Genomic DNA, 20,499 nt, shown 5'->3' with positions numbered 1-20,499 from the left:
CAAGTAAATGTGGTTAATTCGGGTAGTTATAAAGCACTTATAGTGGTGCAGTTAACTATTTTTGTGAGCTCATCTAAAGTGAGGACTATGCCTTGTAAAGCATTTACAAAGGAGATTTAAATGCTCATTTGTCTTCTAAACTAAAAAAAGAAACAAACACAACATATTAAAAGCCTTTAAATTATATTTTGTAAATGCTTTACAAGGCATGAATAGTCCTCACTTTAGATGAGCTCACAAAAATACTTTACTGACAACTACTAAATGCTTTATAACTACCTGAATTAACCTTGAATTACAGTAAATACATGTTAATAAAGCATTTACTAACACACTAAGTAACTATTACTATATGTCTGAATAATAAGATGTATGAATGTACATTTAAATAGTTTATTAATCATTTACTTAAACTTTCTAAGTGATCGTATGAACCACTGACAACTCCTAATTACCTGGTTTGTAAATAATGCTATACTTAATTTAGAAATTATACATTGATCATTAATAAAGTATGAAAATACAATTATTAAACACATTATAGATATGCATTTAAAAGATATGCAAGAATAAAGCATTTGTAGCTGTATTTATAAACTGCTTATTAATGTCTTAATGCTTTATAAATGATAAATTAACTGTTTACTAATGCTTAACTAATGATCAATAGCGTGCAGTAATTATAAAGTGTTACCCAATTTGGTGAATGATTTATATACCAAAGATAGAGAGTGATCAGTTGGTTAATATAATAAACAAAATCTAAAATGTATTGTTTCATATTTTTAATCTAACTGATTTCCCATTTTTGTTTGAAGCTTTCTGAATATCTTAACAGCAAGCATGTTGACTAGGCTAGTTTAGCCAGAAGATGAACATCATTTGTTTTAAATATGCTGTCTTTTATGAGGTATTTTGAAATACCTTTGAAATTAATACTAATTGCAGTACTTCACAAAGTGCAAAGGAAACATTGCCATTTACATTGCATGGCTCTCTATAATAATTTTTTTTTCTGATTGTCAGAGGAGATGTTTATCGGTAGAATATTTCTTCTTAATGGCAACTGTGACTGTCCAGGACTGCATTTCTTAAAAGCATTGTGGCACCAATGGTCTCAAATCAAAATCAAATCACTTTATTGTCACAACCATATGTGCAACAGTGGGTGAACTTCTTAGGTGCAGTTCCAAGCAACATAGCAGTCCTGACACGATGGACGTATAACAATTACACAGATTTAGACATCCAATGTACGCACAATAACTCACAGCACCACACTAAACAATATACAATAAATAATGTACAATATTCAATATAGACATTTATACATACAATAAATACACATATGAAATAAAAAATATATATATATAAATATACAGTAGGTTATGTTGTACTATCTTGACATACAGTCTGTTTTTGGGTTATTGATCATGAGTGATTAAGAGTTTAGAAATCTAATTGCTTGGGGGAAGAAGCTGTCATTGAGTCGGCTGGTGCGTGTCTTGATGCAGCGGTACGCCTGCCTGATGGTAACAGTGAGAGCAGCCTGTGGCTCGGGTGGCTAGAGTCTCTGATGATCCTCCAAGCTTTCTTCACACACCGCCTGGCATATATTTTCTGGAGGGAGGGAAGCTCACCTCCGATAATACGACTGGCAGTGCGCACCACCCTTTGCAGGGGTTTGCGGTTGCGGGCGGTGGTATTGCCGTACCAGGCAGTGATGCAGCCATTTAACATGCTTTCTACAGTGCTGGTGTAGAACCGTGTGACGATGTGGCGGTTCATTCCAAACTTCCTCAGCCGTCTCAGGAAGAAGATGAGCTGATGAGCCTTCTTCACAAAGGCCTCGTGTGGACGGACCATGTGAGTTCCTCTGTGATGTGGACACCGAGGAACTTGAAGCTGCTGACTCTCTCCACCGGTGCTCCATTGATGGTGATGGGGCTGTGTTCTCTATCATTCCTCCTGAAGTCGACCACTAGCTCCTTGGTCTTGCTGACGTTGAGGGAGAGGTTGTCCTGCGTGTCAGAGTGTGCACCTCCTCTCTGTAGGCCGTTTCATCGTTGTCGGTGATCAGACATACCACCGTCGTATGATCAGCAAACTTAATGATGGCATTGGAGCTGTGAGTTGCCACACAGTCATGTGTGTACAAGGAGTACAAGAGTGGGCTGAGAACACAGCCCTGTGGGGCTCCAGTGTTGAGGGTCAGTGATGAGGAGATGTTGCTGCCCATTCTAACCCCTTGCCATCTGTTTGACAGGAAGTTCAGGATCCAGCTGCACAGCAATCTGTTTAATCCCAGAGTCCGGAGTTTCACATCAAGCATGGAGGGCACTATGTGTTGAATGCTGAGCTGTAGTCTACAAACAGCATTCTCACATATACGTTCCTTATGATCAACTTAGCTCATGATGCTTTTGAAACCCTCTGGGAAATCTTTATAAGTTCATATAATAAATATAAACAATTAAAATTTCAGCAAAAAGCCATTTTTTCATGTTCATTTATTTATTTGAGAACAGGTGCATAATATAGGCTATGTAATGTACAGTGAGGCTAATTCTCCTGTTTATTTCAAAATAACAAATGGATGACTGTACATTATCCCTTACTTAATGTTCAGATGAGTTTTTGGCAGCTTTTATAGTCTATTTTGACATTATCTAAATTGTAAAACAACCATCTTTATTTGGGCAGTCCATTTTGCAAAATGACTATATAATATTTATATCTTTATTATCTATTTTATTAAATAGATAAGCCGAAAAAATGTAAGAAAATATCCTAAATACTCTGATTCTGTAAAGTTAAAAAACATTGATGTAGGCTACACGACACATGGGGAACATGGCATTCATGAAAATGTTTTAGACTGAGTCATAGGCTAAACTCACCTGGCACGTACAGCTATGGATTAAACTATAGCGAATTTACGTCAGTTTTGTTCCTTTAGACCTTCATTCAAAAATCAACACCGATAAAGATTTGCAAAACACAGATGACCGTCGACAAACAGCTCTATCAAGTGTTGCAGGCAGTGCAAACTCATCTCGACTCTAATCTGCGTTCGATTGAGACTTCCTGTGTGGCAGAACTGAGAGCAGACGAGCGCGTAATCAGCACTGCCTACAGACTAGTTTACGGTAACACTCTCGAAAATCGCCGCCTGGACCGACAAAAGTGCTCGTTTGGACTTAATCGGGAATGAAACGCTTTATTCGAACTATAATGTTGTTGGATAGACGTTGAGTGCGAGAACTAAACCGCAAAGAGATCCTCGGTGCGGGTCAAGCACATCTCACCCGACCAACTGAAAAAGGAGGAGAGGCCAAAAAAGACAACTGCAACTGGAGGAGAAAAAGTGTCTACAATCCTCACGGATTGCCACAACGTCGAAGATTATCGTGACATGATGGCCACGGAGGAACTCTACGAGGTGAATGTCGGCGATTTTACCGTTCGTGCCCGTTTAGACGCAGTTAATCGATTATATTTGTGTGTAGTTGCACATAGACGACGCGTCCCAAGGCTCGTGTGGACTGCACTAGCAAACAGTCTTAACAACTGACTTATCCACTCCAATACTAGTTAAAGCTACACCGGTAACGTTGCATTCTAGCAAACTAAACTAGTAGTGTGGAGCCAGTGTCGTCTTTGTTGTTAGTTTGTGGAGTTTAGTGTGGAGAGATGCTGGTGGAGGCAGTGGATGAGGCGGCGGGGGAGGGAAGGAAGGGCACTTTGGAGAGTGATACTTCATCAAGCTAGCTGCTAACCATGAGGTCTGTGTGGTTTGATGGACACAGCAGGGACAGCTGAAAGTGAACTCGGTCCTTTATGGTGTGTTCAGCTCTGCGGGAACTTAGTTTCGACTTCTGTCCAGCAGGACCTGTGAATTTAAATTCGCTTGTAGAGCTTTCAACCTGTCTGTCTCCTAGCTATCCAACAGGGTTGTGTGTTATGATCGCCTTTGCTTGGTTTCATTTTCCACTTAGATCATTCTCAAGTTTTGTTGTTGGTGATATTATTATAGTAAATAGATAGAATATGGCGTATCATTTCGCATTAGGAAAGTCTAGTGTCACTTGCTGGCTTGTTTGATGGACTGACATTCTGACTGACTGACATTATTCTCAGCTATAGATCTGTTAACAGGGTTTAAACCTGGTGATTAATTTTTTTAAATGATCGATACATATTGCATGTTTATGCTGAATGAATATACTTAAAGTATTAATTTACATAAATGCTTGAATTGTCAAATACAGTTGCACTGTGTATCCCCCATCTTTTGAGAATTGGCCCAATGAATAATGACTAAGGTTATATGTTTAGAACTGATGTGCTTATTGACATAAATTCGTCAATATTATGATCAAAAGCTTTACAAAGGTGTGAAGAAGATAAAAAGGAGTGAAGAGAACCGATTAATTCAAACATATTTGACCAGTTTATAAAGACCAGTATGAATAATGTCCTCATTTTCAAACACCTAGATAATACTCTCCATTCTGATGTTGAAAATACCAGAACTGTTAGTCATGATCCATGTCTTTTTGAACTTTAGGTGCTTTTTTGTTGTGGCTTGGGTCAGCAGACCTGTAAAATTACATAGGCTAGTTTTTTAAAAACTTATTTGCACCCTAAATGTTGACTCCCACTGTATCATAAAACTAAAGGGAATGGATGATGCTGGAATTATTTATTCAAAATGTGTTCAGTTTACTCTTTCGTTCTATACCTTTTTTTAACCTTATGAGTGATGATGAGGTAACAAGATCTTAATTTCTTAATTTTCAAGACATATTGCTAACAACCTTGTTGTCCATTTATTAAATGAATTATTTGGGGTTCGATACAAATGTGTAAAGTTTTATAGAAAGCAAAGGTTCTGGAAGTAGGATTTTCCATTCTTTCTAGACAAACCTGCCATTATTCTAAGGTTGTTGTTAGACTTAGCAATAGTGCTTATGTAGAAGTGATTCCTGAAGAAGTGTCTTTGTGATTTCAAGCTAAGTTTTTAACAAAATTGTTTAATTGCTACATTTCCACTAAAGAATTACACTAGCTACACCTAAAGTAAAAAGGCGCCAATATACTTCAAGCGAAATTTAAGAAACAAACTAATGTGACGTAATTCAGACAAAATCAGGGCTAAACAAAGTTAATTTTGAGATCTTTTTCGGGAGTTCGAAACAGCTTTCCTTAGCGAACTTTCCGGAAAAGTTCACTCTGGCTGGTAAACACCTTCGTACTATCATTGGTCCGTGGCGAACTGGCGATGGCGTAATGGGTAGCTAGGTCTAGGTGTGTGTGCTGAGGCTCCACCTTCCTTGACGTGGAAATCTACTCCGTTTAATTTCTTCCGCTCAATTCCGTCGAGGTCAGACGTCCACGAGTAAAAACACGAACACACTGAACCTCTTTATAGTAGAAAATTACATATTTTTTTTCATGTTTAATATTGTAAAGCTGCTTTATGTTACGCAATCTATTGTATAAAGTGCAATTTAAATAAAAGTGGCGTGACTTGACTGAGTGTCGAATTGCAGAGCTTGTGTGAACGTATCCACGTCACTATGATCAGATGCTTTCTTAACTGTTTTTTTTTTTCGTTGGCATTTTCATTGTATGTTTACTTTATTGAGAGGAAAGCACACTTTTACATATTAATCTAAATGCCGCTCCAAGCCCCATTCCAGAACCATGGATGCTCAAAGTGGCCGTTCACTGTTCTGTTCTATAACAGCGTCTGAGACATGTTGATTACTACAGAAAATAGACTCCCTCATGACTTGGAGAACTTTGCCCCTGTGCTAAATAAACCTAATCAGTAAAACTGTATGTGTTTCCCAAGGGCATCTTGGTGCTGAATGAATAGGGGTGTCACGATTCTCCAGATCCAAGATTCGATTAAATTTTAGATTCTAAGGACACGGTTCGATTCGATTTTTAATTTTTTTTAATTATTTTTAGACTAGACTTTTATGCAATATAATATCTGACCTTTGTTCGCAATGTACCACCCTATATTGTCAAATTGAAAACATTTATTAACAACATAATGTAACAATAACTTATATCTTCAGTCACAATGTCGTTTCACACAGTACAACGCGCGTCGAGTTTTTAACGCCTCGTCCGTTTGGGGAGGTGCGCGCAGTCTGCGAAGACTCGCAAAAGTATAAACAAGGCTTTAGTCGTGCTGCCAGTAGAAGAATATGGTACACATAGCAGAGCTTGCAAACTGTGGCTTTTTTGAACGCGAAAGTTGTCAACATAACTTACTGGAAATCCAAAATACTTCCACACCGGCGACTTCAGTGAAAGAGGAGGGGGTTCAAGTTCTGTTGATGGGTCTCCTGCATCTGCAGTTGCCGCTATCTTTTGACTGGCTGTAGCTAAGTTAGAGGACGTTGACTCGCAGCACTTCAACACGTGTTTTGTTTTTTGCGCTTGGCAAGCCAACCGGATGTGGCATGGGGGCATGGCAGCATCGACGATTCCATTTTTTAATCTGAAGTTTGAGATTGTAACTTAATTGTGACACCCTTATTTAATTTTTATTTATTATATTATATGGTAATGGTGGGAATCCATCCATCGAGAGGCTCATTAGACTCAATTAGCTGCCATTCTATGTACTATTTTGAATCCATCAAGACTCTTTTAAGCTTCCATTCTATCTAATAGTTATAAAACCTTCAAACTTTCTGGCTAGGCTTTTTCATGCCAACTTAGTTTGTCTATAAACTTTTTTATCTAGTTGCATATGTAATTATTATTACTTTTTACAAATAAAAATATAAATTAAAAAAATATATAGCTTCAAAACATAAAAGCAAGTAGTAGTAAATAAAGCGGAACAAAGAAACATACTGCCAGCAATAAACAAAGAGTGCTTTCGGGATTTAAAGCAGGGCTATGCAGTTTCGGGAATTCTGTATTCTCGCTTTTTGCTCGCAGGTTTTTCTATAGAGCTCCCCCTACAGCTTCGGAATAGATATTTAACAACACTGTCGACAAACTTGTTGGCGACTCAGATACCAGAGGCTAGTAGACATAGGAACATATTTTATCAGGGGGTGCTGGGGGCGGGGCTGGTAGAGTATTTTAAACAAAATCCTAATATTAAAAAGCCCAGACAAAAAGATGACCATACAAATGAATGAGAACAGAGTTATGTGAGAACACTCAGAACTCATGATAAATTTTAAAAACGCAGCACAAAAATCTGCATCTTACCTTATGATACATGCTCAGGAGTTAGTGCCGGTTCACACAGAATGCATAATCTTTCAAAGCGAAACTGCAAGACGCCAAACGCGGGCAGTGGAAGGGGGAAAAACGCATGGTCTCGAGGCGCGTTTTAGTTTAACTTATTTTAACTTGAGTGCTGCGTTTTGAGAACGCTGTGTCATGCGCGAGACGCGAGCGCAACAGTTAAACACGACTAGTGCGTTCACACTGAAAAACAATGGTAGCAGAGTGGGATGGAAAAACACATTCTCCTAATGCCAAAGGATGCTTTAATCAAGATGTAGTGAAACAGCTGTCGTCAGGGGGTGCTGCAGCACCCCTACTTCCTGCGGCCATGCTAGTAGGTAAAATACTAGTGATTTTTTTTTTCTTTTCTGTTGTTTGATTATTAGCCTATTACTATTGACATCATAGACAGCGGGAGATATAATATATAAGCTGCATTTAATAATGCACAGATCTATTTTGAAATATGTGGTTTGTCCTCTCCGTTTAATCCCTTAGAACGAATGTTCTAGGAATCTAATTTAGGACAGAAATCCCAAATATGACCACTGTGGTGATAAAGAGAACAAGAGGAACAGGAACAAGAGTTACAGTATATTTGAGACATTAACATATGTGATATACAGACTAATGGGAAGAAAAGGGAGATGAGTCCAAATCTGCTAAGGGGTAATATTGGAAGAACAGTTTTTTCTGTTGTGTGATTTTTTTTATTTATTTTTTATTATTTTTTTTACTACTATTTATAACAAGATTTGCATGGGTTTAAATAAAATATATTTGTTAAGAAGAGACAATAAAAACAACTTTGTGCATCAAATCTAATCCTTTACTGGTAAAAAAATTATTAGATTTTCAAAAGTCAACGAATTTGCAACAGCTAAATGTAAAAATTGACAAACCAAACATTTTAGTCTCTGAGTAACATGTCATTTATTTAAGTCACAAAATAAACTTAATTCCAAAAAAAAGTATAATGAACCACGCAAAAAGCATTTTGAACGTCTTCAGCATGTTTTATAATAAGCCAAAAATCAAACAGTTTCACCCCTCGCGCAGGTAATCGTGTCCGTCAAAAATGCTGCTGGCTGTCGTTTGGAATACCACACTCGTCACGGGCATCAGTCACTTCACTGAATATCTGTCGGCTGAAGAAACCGATCATTATCTTACAACCCCTCTGTTTTCAGATCCACCTGATACTTTTGAATATCACAACATTGATGTCTGTCAAAAATAATGTGCACAATAATGTTAATATTTTGAGAGAAGCAGAGATCCAGCGCACACATTTTCTGGAAAACTGTCTGTCAGAGACAATAACGTGCATAATACAGAGTTAAATTTGTTCTTCAATCAGTGAAATTGAATGTGAATGATCAGGGAACTGAGTGAAATGCTTCACACTGCATGCTAAAGAGAAAAAAGCCAATCCAATTTTGAAACTTTGACAGGTTAGTGTTGGTTTTGAAGGACATTTTTGCACAAACTATGCATTCTGAATCTAACATTCCTGATTTGAATATTTTCAATAATATTCTTCATTTGACTGATCTTTTTTTTTCATTTAATTTCGTCTGTTATTTCATTAACTGTTGATAAGTGATCTTGAGATGAGTCCCTGCTGTCATCCAATTTGACTCGTATGCTGATGTAATAGCCTATTGTAAACTAGACAAGTGATTTTGATCAAATGTAATTTACTACTCAGTCTTCTCAGTTGTTTAAAAGATTGATGTTGTTTAATTTTCTTATAAAACAATTTTTTTTTACATGATTTGTTAGATGTAATTACCCCTTAGCAGATTTTAATTCAGATCCTTCACTAGAACTAAGATCATATGAAGTTGTAAAACACTAACAGTTGTCCCAAACTCCATGAAACAAGTTTGTTTATTTCAAAATAGTATTCAAAGACATTATTTTGCACATGCCATTAAGCTTTTTGGTGTTTACAATGGCAAGTCGTTTATTGACATTGCGTGGGGGTGTATAAGAACTTTAATAATGCCAGAAGAATAGTTGGAATGTAAATCTATAAAGCTTAAAAAGATGTCAGACCTAGTATGATAAAGTATGATAAAAGTGAAAGCCCTACAGCAGTTTCTGTCATTACGCTGAATTCCTCAGGCAGCTTGAATCTTTGGGGAATAGGACTTTTAGCTGTGGCAACACTCAGCAGTGTCACAGTTTTACATCCAACAACATTATTACAAATAGGGATGTGCGAGACTATATGACTATACCGCTGCTGCTGCTAGTCTACTTGGAAATACTAGTCGTTTACTTTTTTTAGTGTTTTGCTTTTAGATTTTTACAAAGGCTGTTTTTAAATTACCGTCATGTTAATGTTACATTTTAAAATGAATATATATATATTTTTTAAAGTGTAGCCTATATCTGGAGCAGAAAACAATATAATTTCATTTAGCTCAGATTTGGTATGCATTTGTTTTCATGCGTCACTCACGGTGGGTTCAGAGAAATGTCCACTTGGAAGATGAGCGCAGTAAGGGAGTATTTTATAGCCAACACAACTTTTCAGTTGTTTTCAGACATGTCATGTCAAACTAGCAACAATTTAGCTTGCTTATAGGTTTGTTATACCGGGTATGAGGGACAATAGTTAAAATCTTTAAGCTATATTGGATAAAAGGAGAAACAATGAGAATGAAACTTGAACAGACACTTGAACAGTTGAATATGAGAGAATAAGTAAGGGATAATGTAGAGCAAGGTGGTTGTTGTTATAGCGACAGGCTGATCAGGATCCCGATGTGAAGCGGAGCGGTCTGTTATCAAGAAATAACAGACCGTATTCTACATTAGAATTCAACCAAGCCATAAGCTTAAATAATGTATTGTTAGTACACGTCAAGCTTTTCCTGCGATTTTGTCCGTCCGTTATGTGTACAGATACTTTTCATACACGTAAAGTATCGCTCTTAAAGCGATATAAATCTTTCACTTAAATTTAATTTAAGTCATTGGCCAGTGTTTGGCCTTTGACACAAGCTTGATGTTTCTTATGCTGTAATGTGAATGGCACTGGAAAGTGTTTAATTATTGATTAAAATCCATAACAGAGCAAAGATGCTCTGTTCTACTCTGTAAACCAGAGGGCAACTGTCCTGGAGAGTAGGGATGCTCTGATCTGGAATTTTGCAGCCGATACCGACTACAGATTTCTTGTCATAAGTGATCGGCCAATACCAATCCTGATCCAATCATTCAGACTCTATTGTGATATGTAAGCTCTCTGTTGACTCACTGTTAACCCCTTATACCATAAAGGCATTTTTAATGATTTCATGTTAGGCCTATTTCAAGTGGCATACAACAATGTCTGAGAAAACACCAGAAAAAGTGATGCAATTTGATTTATTTTGTTAATATTTATGCTTGACATGATGACAATTAGACAATTAAAAGTATAGCCTATATAAATGAAGTTTGAGCTTGTTCTCATTCACAATAACAATCATGTGAACTGCATCTGGGCCAAATTTTGTGTTGATATCTCAAAGCAATCAAAAGTAATGGCAACATGGTAGCCTAAGTCAAAAAACCTCTCCAAACAAATAATCTGAGCATTTGACTGAACATAAGAACTACTTGAATGTTTAAACGCCACAAAGCATAAAATATTGAAAGTTACATAGAATAAGAAACAATAAATAAGATCCTGGTAGAGGAGTGATGATCTTCCATCTGAGCGATTGATCCAATCCAAGCGCACTCCAGATAAAACAGTGTCCGATTGGTCTCTACAAATCGTCCCTACCCACCATACCCGAGATCCAGTTTCCATTGGTTGAACTTTTAAATGACATTGGAAAACACTGTGACATGATCGTGATGCAATCGGATCCCAGAAGTCTTAGCTTTAGCCAAGCAGCATGTAATTTCACTCATGATGATTTTCTCAGGATCTACGCATCGTTATGTTGTGTGTGGGATCGTTTGAATCGAGACAACTTGCTCTTAGTAAAGTGTTTTTTTCTCTCTGTTTACTAATGTTTCACAAACTTAAAAAACAGAACCCATTTAACCCATCCAAGTTAGTGCACTGCACACACATTAGGGCCTGGTTTCACAGACAGGGCTTAGATTAAGCCAGGATTAGGCCTTAGTTCAATTAGGAAATTTAAATATCTTTTATAAACATGCTTTAGAAAAAACATTACTGGTGTGCATCTTGAGACAAAACAATGGCACTGACATATTTTAAGATGTGCCAGTGCAAGTTGCTTTCAGTTGAAACAGCTCAAACATGAATTCTAGTCTGGGACTAGGCTTAAGCCTGTGAAACCGGGGGTAGGAGTATTAAGTACTGAACTCACACACTGCAAACCGTGGAAACACACACCTGGAGCAGTGGGCAGCCATTTTTGCTATGGTGCCCAGGGAGCGATTGCGTGTTAGTGCCTTGCTCAAGGGCACCTCAGTCATCTCCTGATGGTATTTAGAATCAAACCCACAACCTTCAGGTTACTGTCTGACTTTAATTTAGAAAAATGTTTGGAGTATTATTTTTTTTATAAAATGACGACCAAGCGGCCAGCTGCTGACCGTGAGTTAACCACATGTTTGATCCAAGTGTGCTACACAAGTCCTGAAAGGTGAAGCCAGAATATGTCGATTGCCCCCAGGTGGCTGGATGCAGTAGGCTATAGGTCATAAACACCGCCCTCTCCATGTAATCGAATGAGGTGCAAGTGTTAATTTTTTATTTCTTTTTAAATTTTGGTTTTAGTTATATTATTTGATGCTATAAAACGGGGGTGTGGCATCATCATTGACCGATTCTCTGAGCGAAGTAGTCACTGAGGCACCAACTGACTTTTTTCGGGAAGATATTGAAGCTATAACTTTAATTTCTATACACTTCAAGCATATCACAATATACGTTTATTATCACCATCACAGTTTAAAGGCATTTTTGACTAGCTGAGGCAGGCTGCTCTGCTGCTATCCGATCGTGAAAAGACTAGGTGTAATGCCCTCCGAAATGCTTTCGAGATCTTGAAATTAGCTGATTAAAAATTAAATGCAGCTCATATCTGTTGCTTTCGTTGACTTGTACTCTGATCAATTTGTTTATAGCGCGGGAATTAAAGATTTATATCCATTTTATATTTGTTTTGCGGAGACACATTAATGTGGCCAAATTTAAATATAACCATTTTTAAAAATCAAATAGCTATCCGGTCAGTAAAAATCCCTATGACAGGGGTGTCAAGTTGGAGGGCCACTGTCCTGCAGTTTAGCTCAAACCTAATTAAACACACCTGATCCAACTAATCAAGGTCTTTAGGATTACTAGAAACTTCTAGGCAGGTTTTTTGGAGGACAGTGGCTCTCCAGGAGCCGCGTTTGATACGTGGTCTATGATATCATAGTTCAATTAGGCTTTTTGATTCAAACATTGTCCAGGTACTACAAGCAGTAGGCAAGATTTACAAAGCAGATACAAAATGGATTAAATTTGACTAGATTTATTAAAAAGAAATTGCAAGCCAGTGAAGTTCTTCCACTCCAGGCTTCAGCACCATATGTGTATTAGGGATGGGCACGAGTACTCGTACGTGACTGCGACGATCGATCATGAAAACGATGATCGCCCCAAAAGAAACCACATTCTTTTTCTGTTTGGTTATTGCGGCATTTGGGGCAAGTGCACTCATTTTTTCCACAGAAGAAACAATGTCATACGGGTTTGGAGCAACATCATGGTGAACAGATTATTGTGTTTTTTATTTGGGGGGTAAATTATCCCTTTACAGTATAGTACTGCTTGCTACAAGGAAATATCTGAGTGGGGTGGCAGGAGCCTTTGATAGTTGGATTTACGATTGCATTGAGTACATTATAAAGCCTTTTGGTTTCTCAGTTGTGTTTGGTAGTAGCCTACTACCCAACAGATAATTTCCCTGATGCTGTAGTAGAAGTTGTGAAGTTTCTGAAGTAGTTGCTTATCTAAAAGCACATATGTTCTTGACTTGTGCCTTATTCAGTGCTACAGTGTCGTGAGACCAAACCAAGCCAGCTGAGATTTGCATGCCAAGGAACCTGAAGCTGCTGGCACTTTTGCACTGCAGTGCCTTTGGTGTTGATTGAGGAGTCACACTCAGTGGGTTTCCTGAAGTTCACAAAGAGTCCTTTTGTCATGTTGACATTCAAAGTCAGATTATTGTCATGATGACACCTAGTTATAAGCTCCTCTTCATCCCCATATATTCTCAATTTTACTGCATATCACTCCTATTACTATAGTATCATCAGCAACATAACAGGAAGTATAGCCTTGGACTGAGACAGCAGCCTTGTTAAAAGACACTTGTCATAATTTACTAGGACTGTGCCGGGTCGCCGAAACTACTTTTACGTGAATATTAAGAGTGAAGCACAATGCTTTGTTTACAAAATAAATAGGTTGGCAATTATTAAATGTTACGTCACATCCATGGAAACATCTGGATTCATGCCGAAAAAGAGAGGTATGTGAGCCCATAAATTTAAGCTTTGTATTCTGTTTTGCGATCTGGTCACCCGATTATCAGCAAATTTAACAATATTCCATTAGTTATTCCACTGGACATGGGATCTCTTGTTTCTTTTCCCAAATCTTCACTCACGTCTCCCCCAAATGCGTGGCTCACGAGCCACAGGTTCCCAACCACTGATCTAATGCGTAAAAAAAAGTGTATTCGTAGAAAGTGTAATTTCTTTCATAACTCAATCTTGCCAGTACTTTATTATTTAACATAAAATGTGTATCTGCATGTCCCTCTGTAGGTGGAGAGAGTGGTTGGCAAGCGTAAGAACAAAAAGGGCAAGACTGAGTACCTGGTCCGTTGGAGAGGCTATGGCTTTGAGGGAGACACCTGGGAGCCGGAGAGTCACCTGTCCAGCTGCGTCGAGTTCATCCATGAGTTTAATCGGCAACACAGCGAGAAGCAGAAAGACGGAACTTTACTCCGTTCCACGCGGAGCTCTCCCGGCACAGCCGGAGGCAACACTAACGTCAATGCCCGCAAACAGATCAACAGGCCTCAGCAGCCGTCAGCGAATCCTAACACAGCGAAGACTTCTCCACAGAACTCAAGCACACCCTCTACAAAACGGCTGCAGCCAGCACAACACTCACCAAACGACAGCGACGCACAGCAGCAGAAGAATAAGCGTTCGGCTGGCATGAATAGCACTGGCACCGGCACTGCCGTCACGGGTACAGTCACTGACACGGTCCCTACGGCTGCGCCAACAGCTGCACCCACTATGAGTGCACTGCGCCGTAGTATGGACCTAACAAAATCTGGCATCAAAATCCTAGTGCCAAAGAGCCCAATGAACAGCCGCACTGATACCGAGGAGTCTCCCAGTGAGGCAGCACACAGTCTGGAGCAGGGAGGCCAGGAGCCTGATGCTGTGCCCCCTGAAGTGGCCTTGCTGGAGAAACCCTCCGGAGCTGTGCGTGTACCAGGAGAGGAGCGAGCTCGTATGGGCACGAGGCCCAGGACGCAAACGGCCCTTCCGCCACCACAGATTCCCATTACCCCAGCTGCTGTCCGCACATTAAACGGGAAAGGTACAGTCGGCTTAACTTACATTGAGAACATTACATTCTTATGAGGTTTAAGAGAGAGGGCTTTAGTTCTGAGTTTTAGTGTGTTTAAGTCATACTCGTATAATTTGTATTATGTGTTTCCAGTCATGGAGCAACAATATAAACTGTTATAATCAAGCACTTGTTAAATTAAAGCAAATGTGTTGCTCCTGAACTTCAAATTATATTTGAGATTACCTCCTAGAGTGGATTCAAAAGCCTTACACTTATTTATGACGATGCTGAACTTGTGACGAATATTATGACGAAATATAATTATGTCACGATGGTACTGATTTTACTCTCATGTTGGGATCTAACAGAAGAAAATAATCACATCCTGATATCATGTATGCCACTTAATGCAATATAACAGTAGGTCTGAGTGGTAATGATTGTAATAATTTGTGTTGATGCTTGTGCGCCCTCTTCATATGCAGATGATGTGCACCACAATTAATTAATTTCAGGCCATTTTATGGGTATCACATGTTTTTACCCATAGTGGTGTATCCATAATATACACTGCCGTTCAAAGGTTTGGGGTCGGTAAGATTTTTCAAATGTTTTTGAAAGAAGTCTTTCACTCACCAAGAATGAATTTATTTGATCAAATCAGCATACAGTAAAAACAGTAATATTGAAAAATATTCTTAAAATGTGTAAAATAAATATATTTGAATATGTTTTAAAATGTAATTTATTACTGCAATGACAAATCAGAATTTTCAGCATCAATACTCCAGTCTTCAGTGTCACATGATCCTTCAGAAATCATTCTGATATGTTGATTTGGTGGCCAAGAAACATTGAAAACAGTTGTGCTGCTTAATTTTTTGTGGAAATTGTGATACATTTTTTACAGGATTCTTTTATGTTCAAAGTTCAAAAGAATAGACTAGCTGTGATTTGTAATAGAAATAGTTTGAAACATTACAAATGTTTTACCGTTGAATAGAAAATGCCTTTACTTGCTGAATAGATGTTATAATAAAAAATACAATAAAAAAAATTTTTTTTTAAATATATATATATAATCTTACTGACCCCAAACTTTTGAATGCACTGTAGAATCAGATATAAAGTTGTATTTTTATTTTATTTTTTTATCATTTATTTTATTTAAATAATTTTTATTTATAAATGGTTGCCTTTGTTGTCGTTTCATAGGAGTGACAAGCTTCATGGAAGCCTCGTCGGCAAACGGAACGGCCATTACACAGAGTGGTGCGGCAGGAGTGATGGGCAGTTCAGGGTTGACCGGCAAAAGGCGCTTTGGGGACAGTGCGACTTTCGACAAACGCCTGCGCTTCAGTGTTCGTCAAACTGAGAGTGCTTACCGCTACAGGGACATTGTAGTTAAGAAACAAGATGGCTTTACACATATTCTGTTTTCTACCAAGACCTCTGAGAACAACTCACTGAATCCTGATGTGAGTCCAAATATATCACATTTTTTATTAAAGTTGCTTGTAACAAATAACCCATGCGACTATTTTTAAGTATCCTGACATTTAACTTTTATTTTTTATATCATCTGATACCTCATCCTCTGAATTAGGACTGGGTGGTATGACAGTAGAAATAAAAAAATATCTGACACCATACAGAAAATGGTACTTTTCAGATTGTCTAGCAGAAGGGTGAATATAATGGAAGTGGATTTAGTTTTGACCCGTCTAGCCACATTTTGTAGTTGGCATGGTGTAACTGTTTTATCTCATATATGAAATGACTCGTACTGTAATGGGTTTCAGGTAATGAAGGAGGTTCAGAGTGCCATGGCCACAGCTGCTGCTGATGACAGTAAACTTGTTCTACTGAGCGCCGTGGGAAACGTCTTCTGCTTTGGCCTAGACTTCATCTACTTTATTAGACGGCTCACAGATGATAGGAAAAAAGAAAGTATCAAAATGGCGGAGACAATCAGGTAAAAATAATGAGATATTTTATCATATTTTTGTGAACTGTTTTGTAATAATAGCTATAGATAAGGCAATGCGTTTTCTGTTGTCTTCAGAACTTTTGTCAACACATTCATCCAGTTCAAGAAGCCCATCATTGCCGCCGTGAATGGGCCTGCTATTGGGCTTGGAGCAGCTATCTTGCCCCTGTGTGATGTAATCTGGGCCAATGAGAAAGCTTGGTTCCAGACTCCTTACACAATCTTTGGCCAAACTCCAGACGCCTGCTCCTCTGTAACATTCCCTCTCATCATGGGAGTAGCTTCGGTCAGTACATCAATAGTGTGGGTCTGGATGAAAGACTCATTTAAGGCTTTTTACACTTTAATATCCAACTTATCAATGTTTATATCTAGGACCTGTCATTTATAATATAAGTACATTGTGAACTATCCAAGGACCTCCTAATATTTTGAAATCATTTAGCCATTAAACACAAACACACACACACACACACACATATATATAAGAATTAAGTTTGAAATGTCTAATAAAATACTAATAATAAGGTGACACGGGTGCATTTTCTCATTGTCTCTTGAATCATTCTGATTCCTTTTCTCTCTCCTGTCACTATAGGCTAATGAAATGCTACTGAGCGGGAGGAAGTTGACTGCTCAGGAAGCTTGTGCCAAAGGACTCGTGTCCCAGGTTCTGTGGCCAGGGACCTTCCCACAGGAAGTCATGGTTCGCATTAAGGAGCTAGTATCTTGTAATTCAGTTGTAAGTCATCTTTTCATTTGTTTTGTTTTTTCCTGCCACATTTTCTCAAAGCATACATTCACATATTCCCTTCAACCTTTCATGTTTGTTTGTTTTTTTGCTTTTATTGTCTCATTTTAGATCATGTACATTTGACCTTGATAGTCTTTCTAGAATAAATTGGAAATAAGTTAGTTCCTCAACTGTGATTCTTCTGCTGTTTTTACAGTCTTTTAAACCTTTCTGAGACGTGTGTGGATTTTGAATCGATAGTACGTCATGAGGAACATTTATGTATTTTGTGTTGAAATGCAGTTGCCATAACAGTGGACTTCTTTACAAATTCACAATGCATCCACATCCATAAGTCATGTGCCTTCTTTTCCTTTTCTTCCTTATTTTGTTCCCCTCATGTTATTTTGTCATGGTGATGCTGCCGGAAACACTGAAGGTTCTGCGCGAGTCCAAAGCACTGGTGAGGAACATTAACCGGGCCGCCCTGGAGCAGGCCAACGAGAGGGAATGTGAGGCACTTAAGAGGGTCTGGGGCTCTCCTCAGGGCATGGACTCCATACTCAAATATCTCCAGAAGAAAATAGATGAATTCTAAATCGATTTAAATGTCCTACGGGTGTCAAAAACCTCCATCCTCAAGTGCCTGATGTTATATAGACAAGGTTTGTCATTTTTATTAGGATTTTGATGGAACTCCCCATCAGAGGAAGACTGGCGTGGTCTAACCCGCAACTTCATCTTCGTCCAGGACGTATTTCCTTTTCATCCGTCTGCAGAAAGCAGCATCTCATTCTGCTACACTTGATAATGACTTTAATGCGAAGTTTATGATGAATCTTGCACATCTTTCTAGTCTAGGCACTCACTGTGCTGAAGGACAAAATGCCTCGATGCATGTAAATTCCTTTCATCCTTCAGCTCAATCTGTGTTTTATTGCTTTGTCATAGAGGTAATATGGTTTTGGGCTATTTTTCCGACATGCCTCCTATGCAGACTGATGTGTAATTTAAGACTTATGAGACTTGAATGAGTTGAATTTTGCACTCGTCTCAGTTTTGTTACCCCTAAACTAACAGATTGCCATTATAATCAAGACTTTATAGTCGGTAGCAGGCTTTTTTTAGTTGGTACATTTATTACATCAATTAGAAGACATCTCAAGCCTCGTTCACCTTGAATATTCAGGCATTTACATCGGTCAGCCCTTTGTAGTCATCTTTATGAGAGAAGAAGATCAGACATTGACAGCAATGAAAATGACACCAGTGCATAGGGATTTAGCATCAGTTCTTTTCTAGCATCATCTTGACTTGAAAGCTATTAATGTATTAAAGTGAACAAAATAAGTACATGTGGATTTGCAAGGCGCTGGCTTAGTAGGAATTAACAGTTATTTGTATCAAACTTAACATTTGTATGTTTTGCTGGCTTCATTTTAAAAGTTTTCAGCTTAATTATAGTTTTGTTTGTATGTTCTCGGCGTACCAACTGTTTGCTTTGGAGTAACATTATACCACCAAATAATTTTGATGTAAATGTTGACAATATTTCTAATTTAATAACTTATGACGTTATGAAACCGAATGGGGGTATGTTCCTCATGAGTCAATAAAGGGTGCTGGCGATTTAAATCTGCATCCTTTTTTTCTGCTGGTTCAAACAGACTGGACTGCTGTATCATCAGACGAGCCCTGGAGATTAAACAACCATCTCTAAGGGAAGATCCTACTGAAATTCATCACAAACATATGTAGTTATTAGCTAGTATGCACTATTATTAAATGGAATGGCTATCTTTCAGTTTTGTTTTTGTGGGTGGGAATGGAGTAGGTTTAGGAAAATGGGTTGCAAAACTGTCCACGTAAATTGCTTAACAATGTGACTTTGCAATAAGTTACCTGTAGAAATATTTTATTCCCCAGTTCTAAAGTTCTACCTCTCAAAATCCATAATATGATTTCTAGCAATGAAGTGTCTGGTTTAAATCTTACTTGTTTTGAACATCGCGTTCTACATCATGTTTCTGGTACAGATATCTATGCACTATTTCTTAATGTTCTGCTCCAAAGTTGTTTGCTTTAAATTGGTCTGACTCAATACTTTACAGGTAAGCAAAATTCAATTCAGTAATTAATCAGCTCAGCCCCAGCAATAAAATGTGTAAATTATTGTTGTTAATTCTATTCAGTATTTATTGACCATAGATAGACTTTGCTGCAGTGGTTCCATAACATGGAATAACCGATGGTTGTGTACGTTTTTCCCTTCCCAAATGATTTTGTAAAATTAATTTGTTTATGGATTTATATTTATGATTGTGAAAATAGAATTGTTTTCATTCTTACTATTATACTTATTGAATGCTTTTGATCAGTTATTTGAATTACTTTTTCTAAACAATGTGGCAGGTTATATTTGATTATGAAGTGCAGTGTGACATTAATAATGTCTTCTACATTTTAACTTGTATGTGATGTTATGTAAACTCTGGTAAACTGATGTCAATGAAACATTAGTTTGATCTGTTAATAACCTGAAGAAAAAAAATACACAATTGAATTTAGAAATCTAGTCAAAAACACCAGGAACTTCTTTAAATTTTGAATTCTGTATACAGGGTGTTGCAGTTTGATGTAAAACATTGCGGACTATACCTGAGGGAAAATTTACTTTGTTCCAGTCACTTCACTGACAAAATTATATATTATCCTCATTTTCTGAATTTTAGCATAGCTGTACATATGTGATCTGCCTTTAGTTTCAAATGCTGGTCCAAATTAGATTTTTTTTATATATATATATGTATAATGGCAAGGCTTGTTTCTTATAGTTGTTATACTAAATGCTATAAATTGTACAATCTGTAAAGATTTTTTTTTTTTTTTAGGTTTTTCAGAACATGTAACAGCTGTGAAATGCCTGGTCCAAATAAATTGATA

General features: G+C 37.8%; 1 protein-coding gene across 2 annotated transcripts; it reads left to right on the top strand.

The window, feature by feature from the left end:
* Positions 1-2,853: 2,853 nt before the first annotated feature.
* cdyl (chromodomain protein, Y-like) lies at positions 2,854-20,150 on the top strand. Of its 2 annotated transcripts, none has more exons than XM_079612317.1 (7): positions 2,854-3,442; positions 14,068-14,860; positions 16,049-16,311; positions 16,636-16,808; positions 16,899-17,109; positions 17,422-17,565; positions 17,996-20,150. In XM_079612317.1, exons 1-7 carry the CDS (start codon positions 3,416-3,418, stop codon positions 18,152-18,154), a joined length of 1,770 nt encoding a protein of 589 aa, XP_079468443.1. In that variant the 5' UTR covers positions 2,854-3,415; the 3' UTR covers positions 18,155-20,150. The 2 variants fall into 2 exon arrangements, with proteins under 2 accessions (XP_079468443.1, XP_079468444.1); XM_079612318.1 differs by lacking the exon at positions 2,854-3,442 and adding an exon at positions 13,444-13,769.
* Positions 20,151-20,499: the final 349 nt, after the last annotated feature.

Source organism: Phoxinus phoxinus (genome assembly GCF_949152265.1).
Source record: "Phoxinus phoxinus genome assembly, chromosome: 5".
NCBI lineage: Eukaryota > Metazoa > Chordata > Actinopteri > Cypriniformes > Leuciscidae > Phoxinus > Phoxinus phoxinus.
The sequence above is the reverse complement of the archived record's forward strand: the minus strand, read 5'-3'. Positions and strand labels throughout refer to the sequence as shown.

Coding starts and splice junctions, on each gene's coding strand:
- cdyl (XM_079612317.1), top strand. CDS start 3,416: ATGATGGCCACGGAGGAACTCTACGAG. Junction 17,110..17,421: donor TCATCATGGGAGTAGCTTCG/GTCAGTACATCA, acceptor CTGTCACTATAG/GCTAATGAAATGCTACTGAG. Junction 17,566..17,995: donor TAGTATCTTGTAATTCAGTT/GTAAGTCATCTT, acceptor GAAACACTGAAG/GTTCTGCGCGAGTCCAAAGC.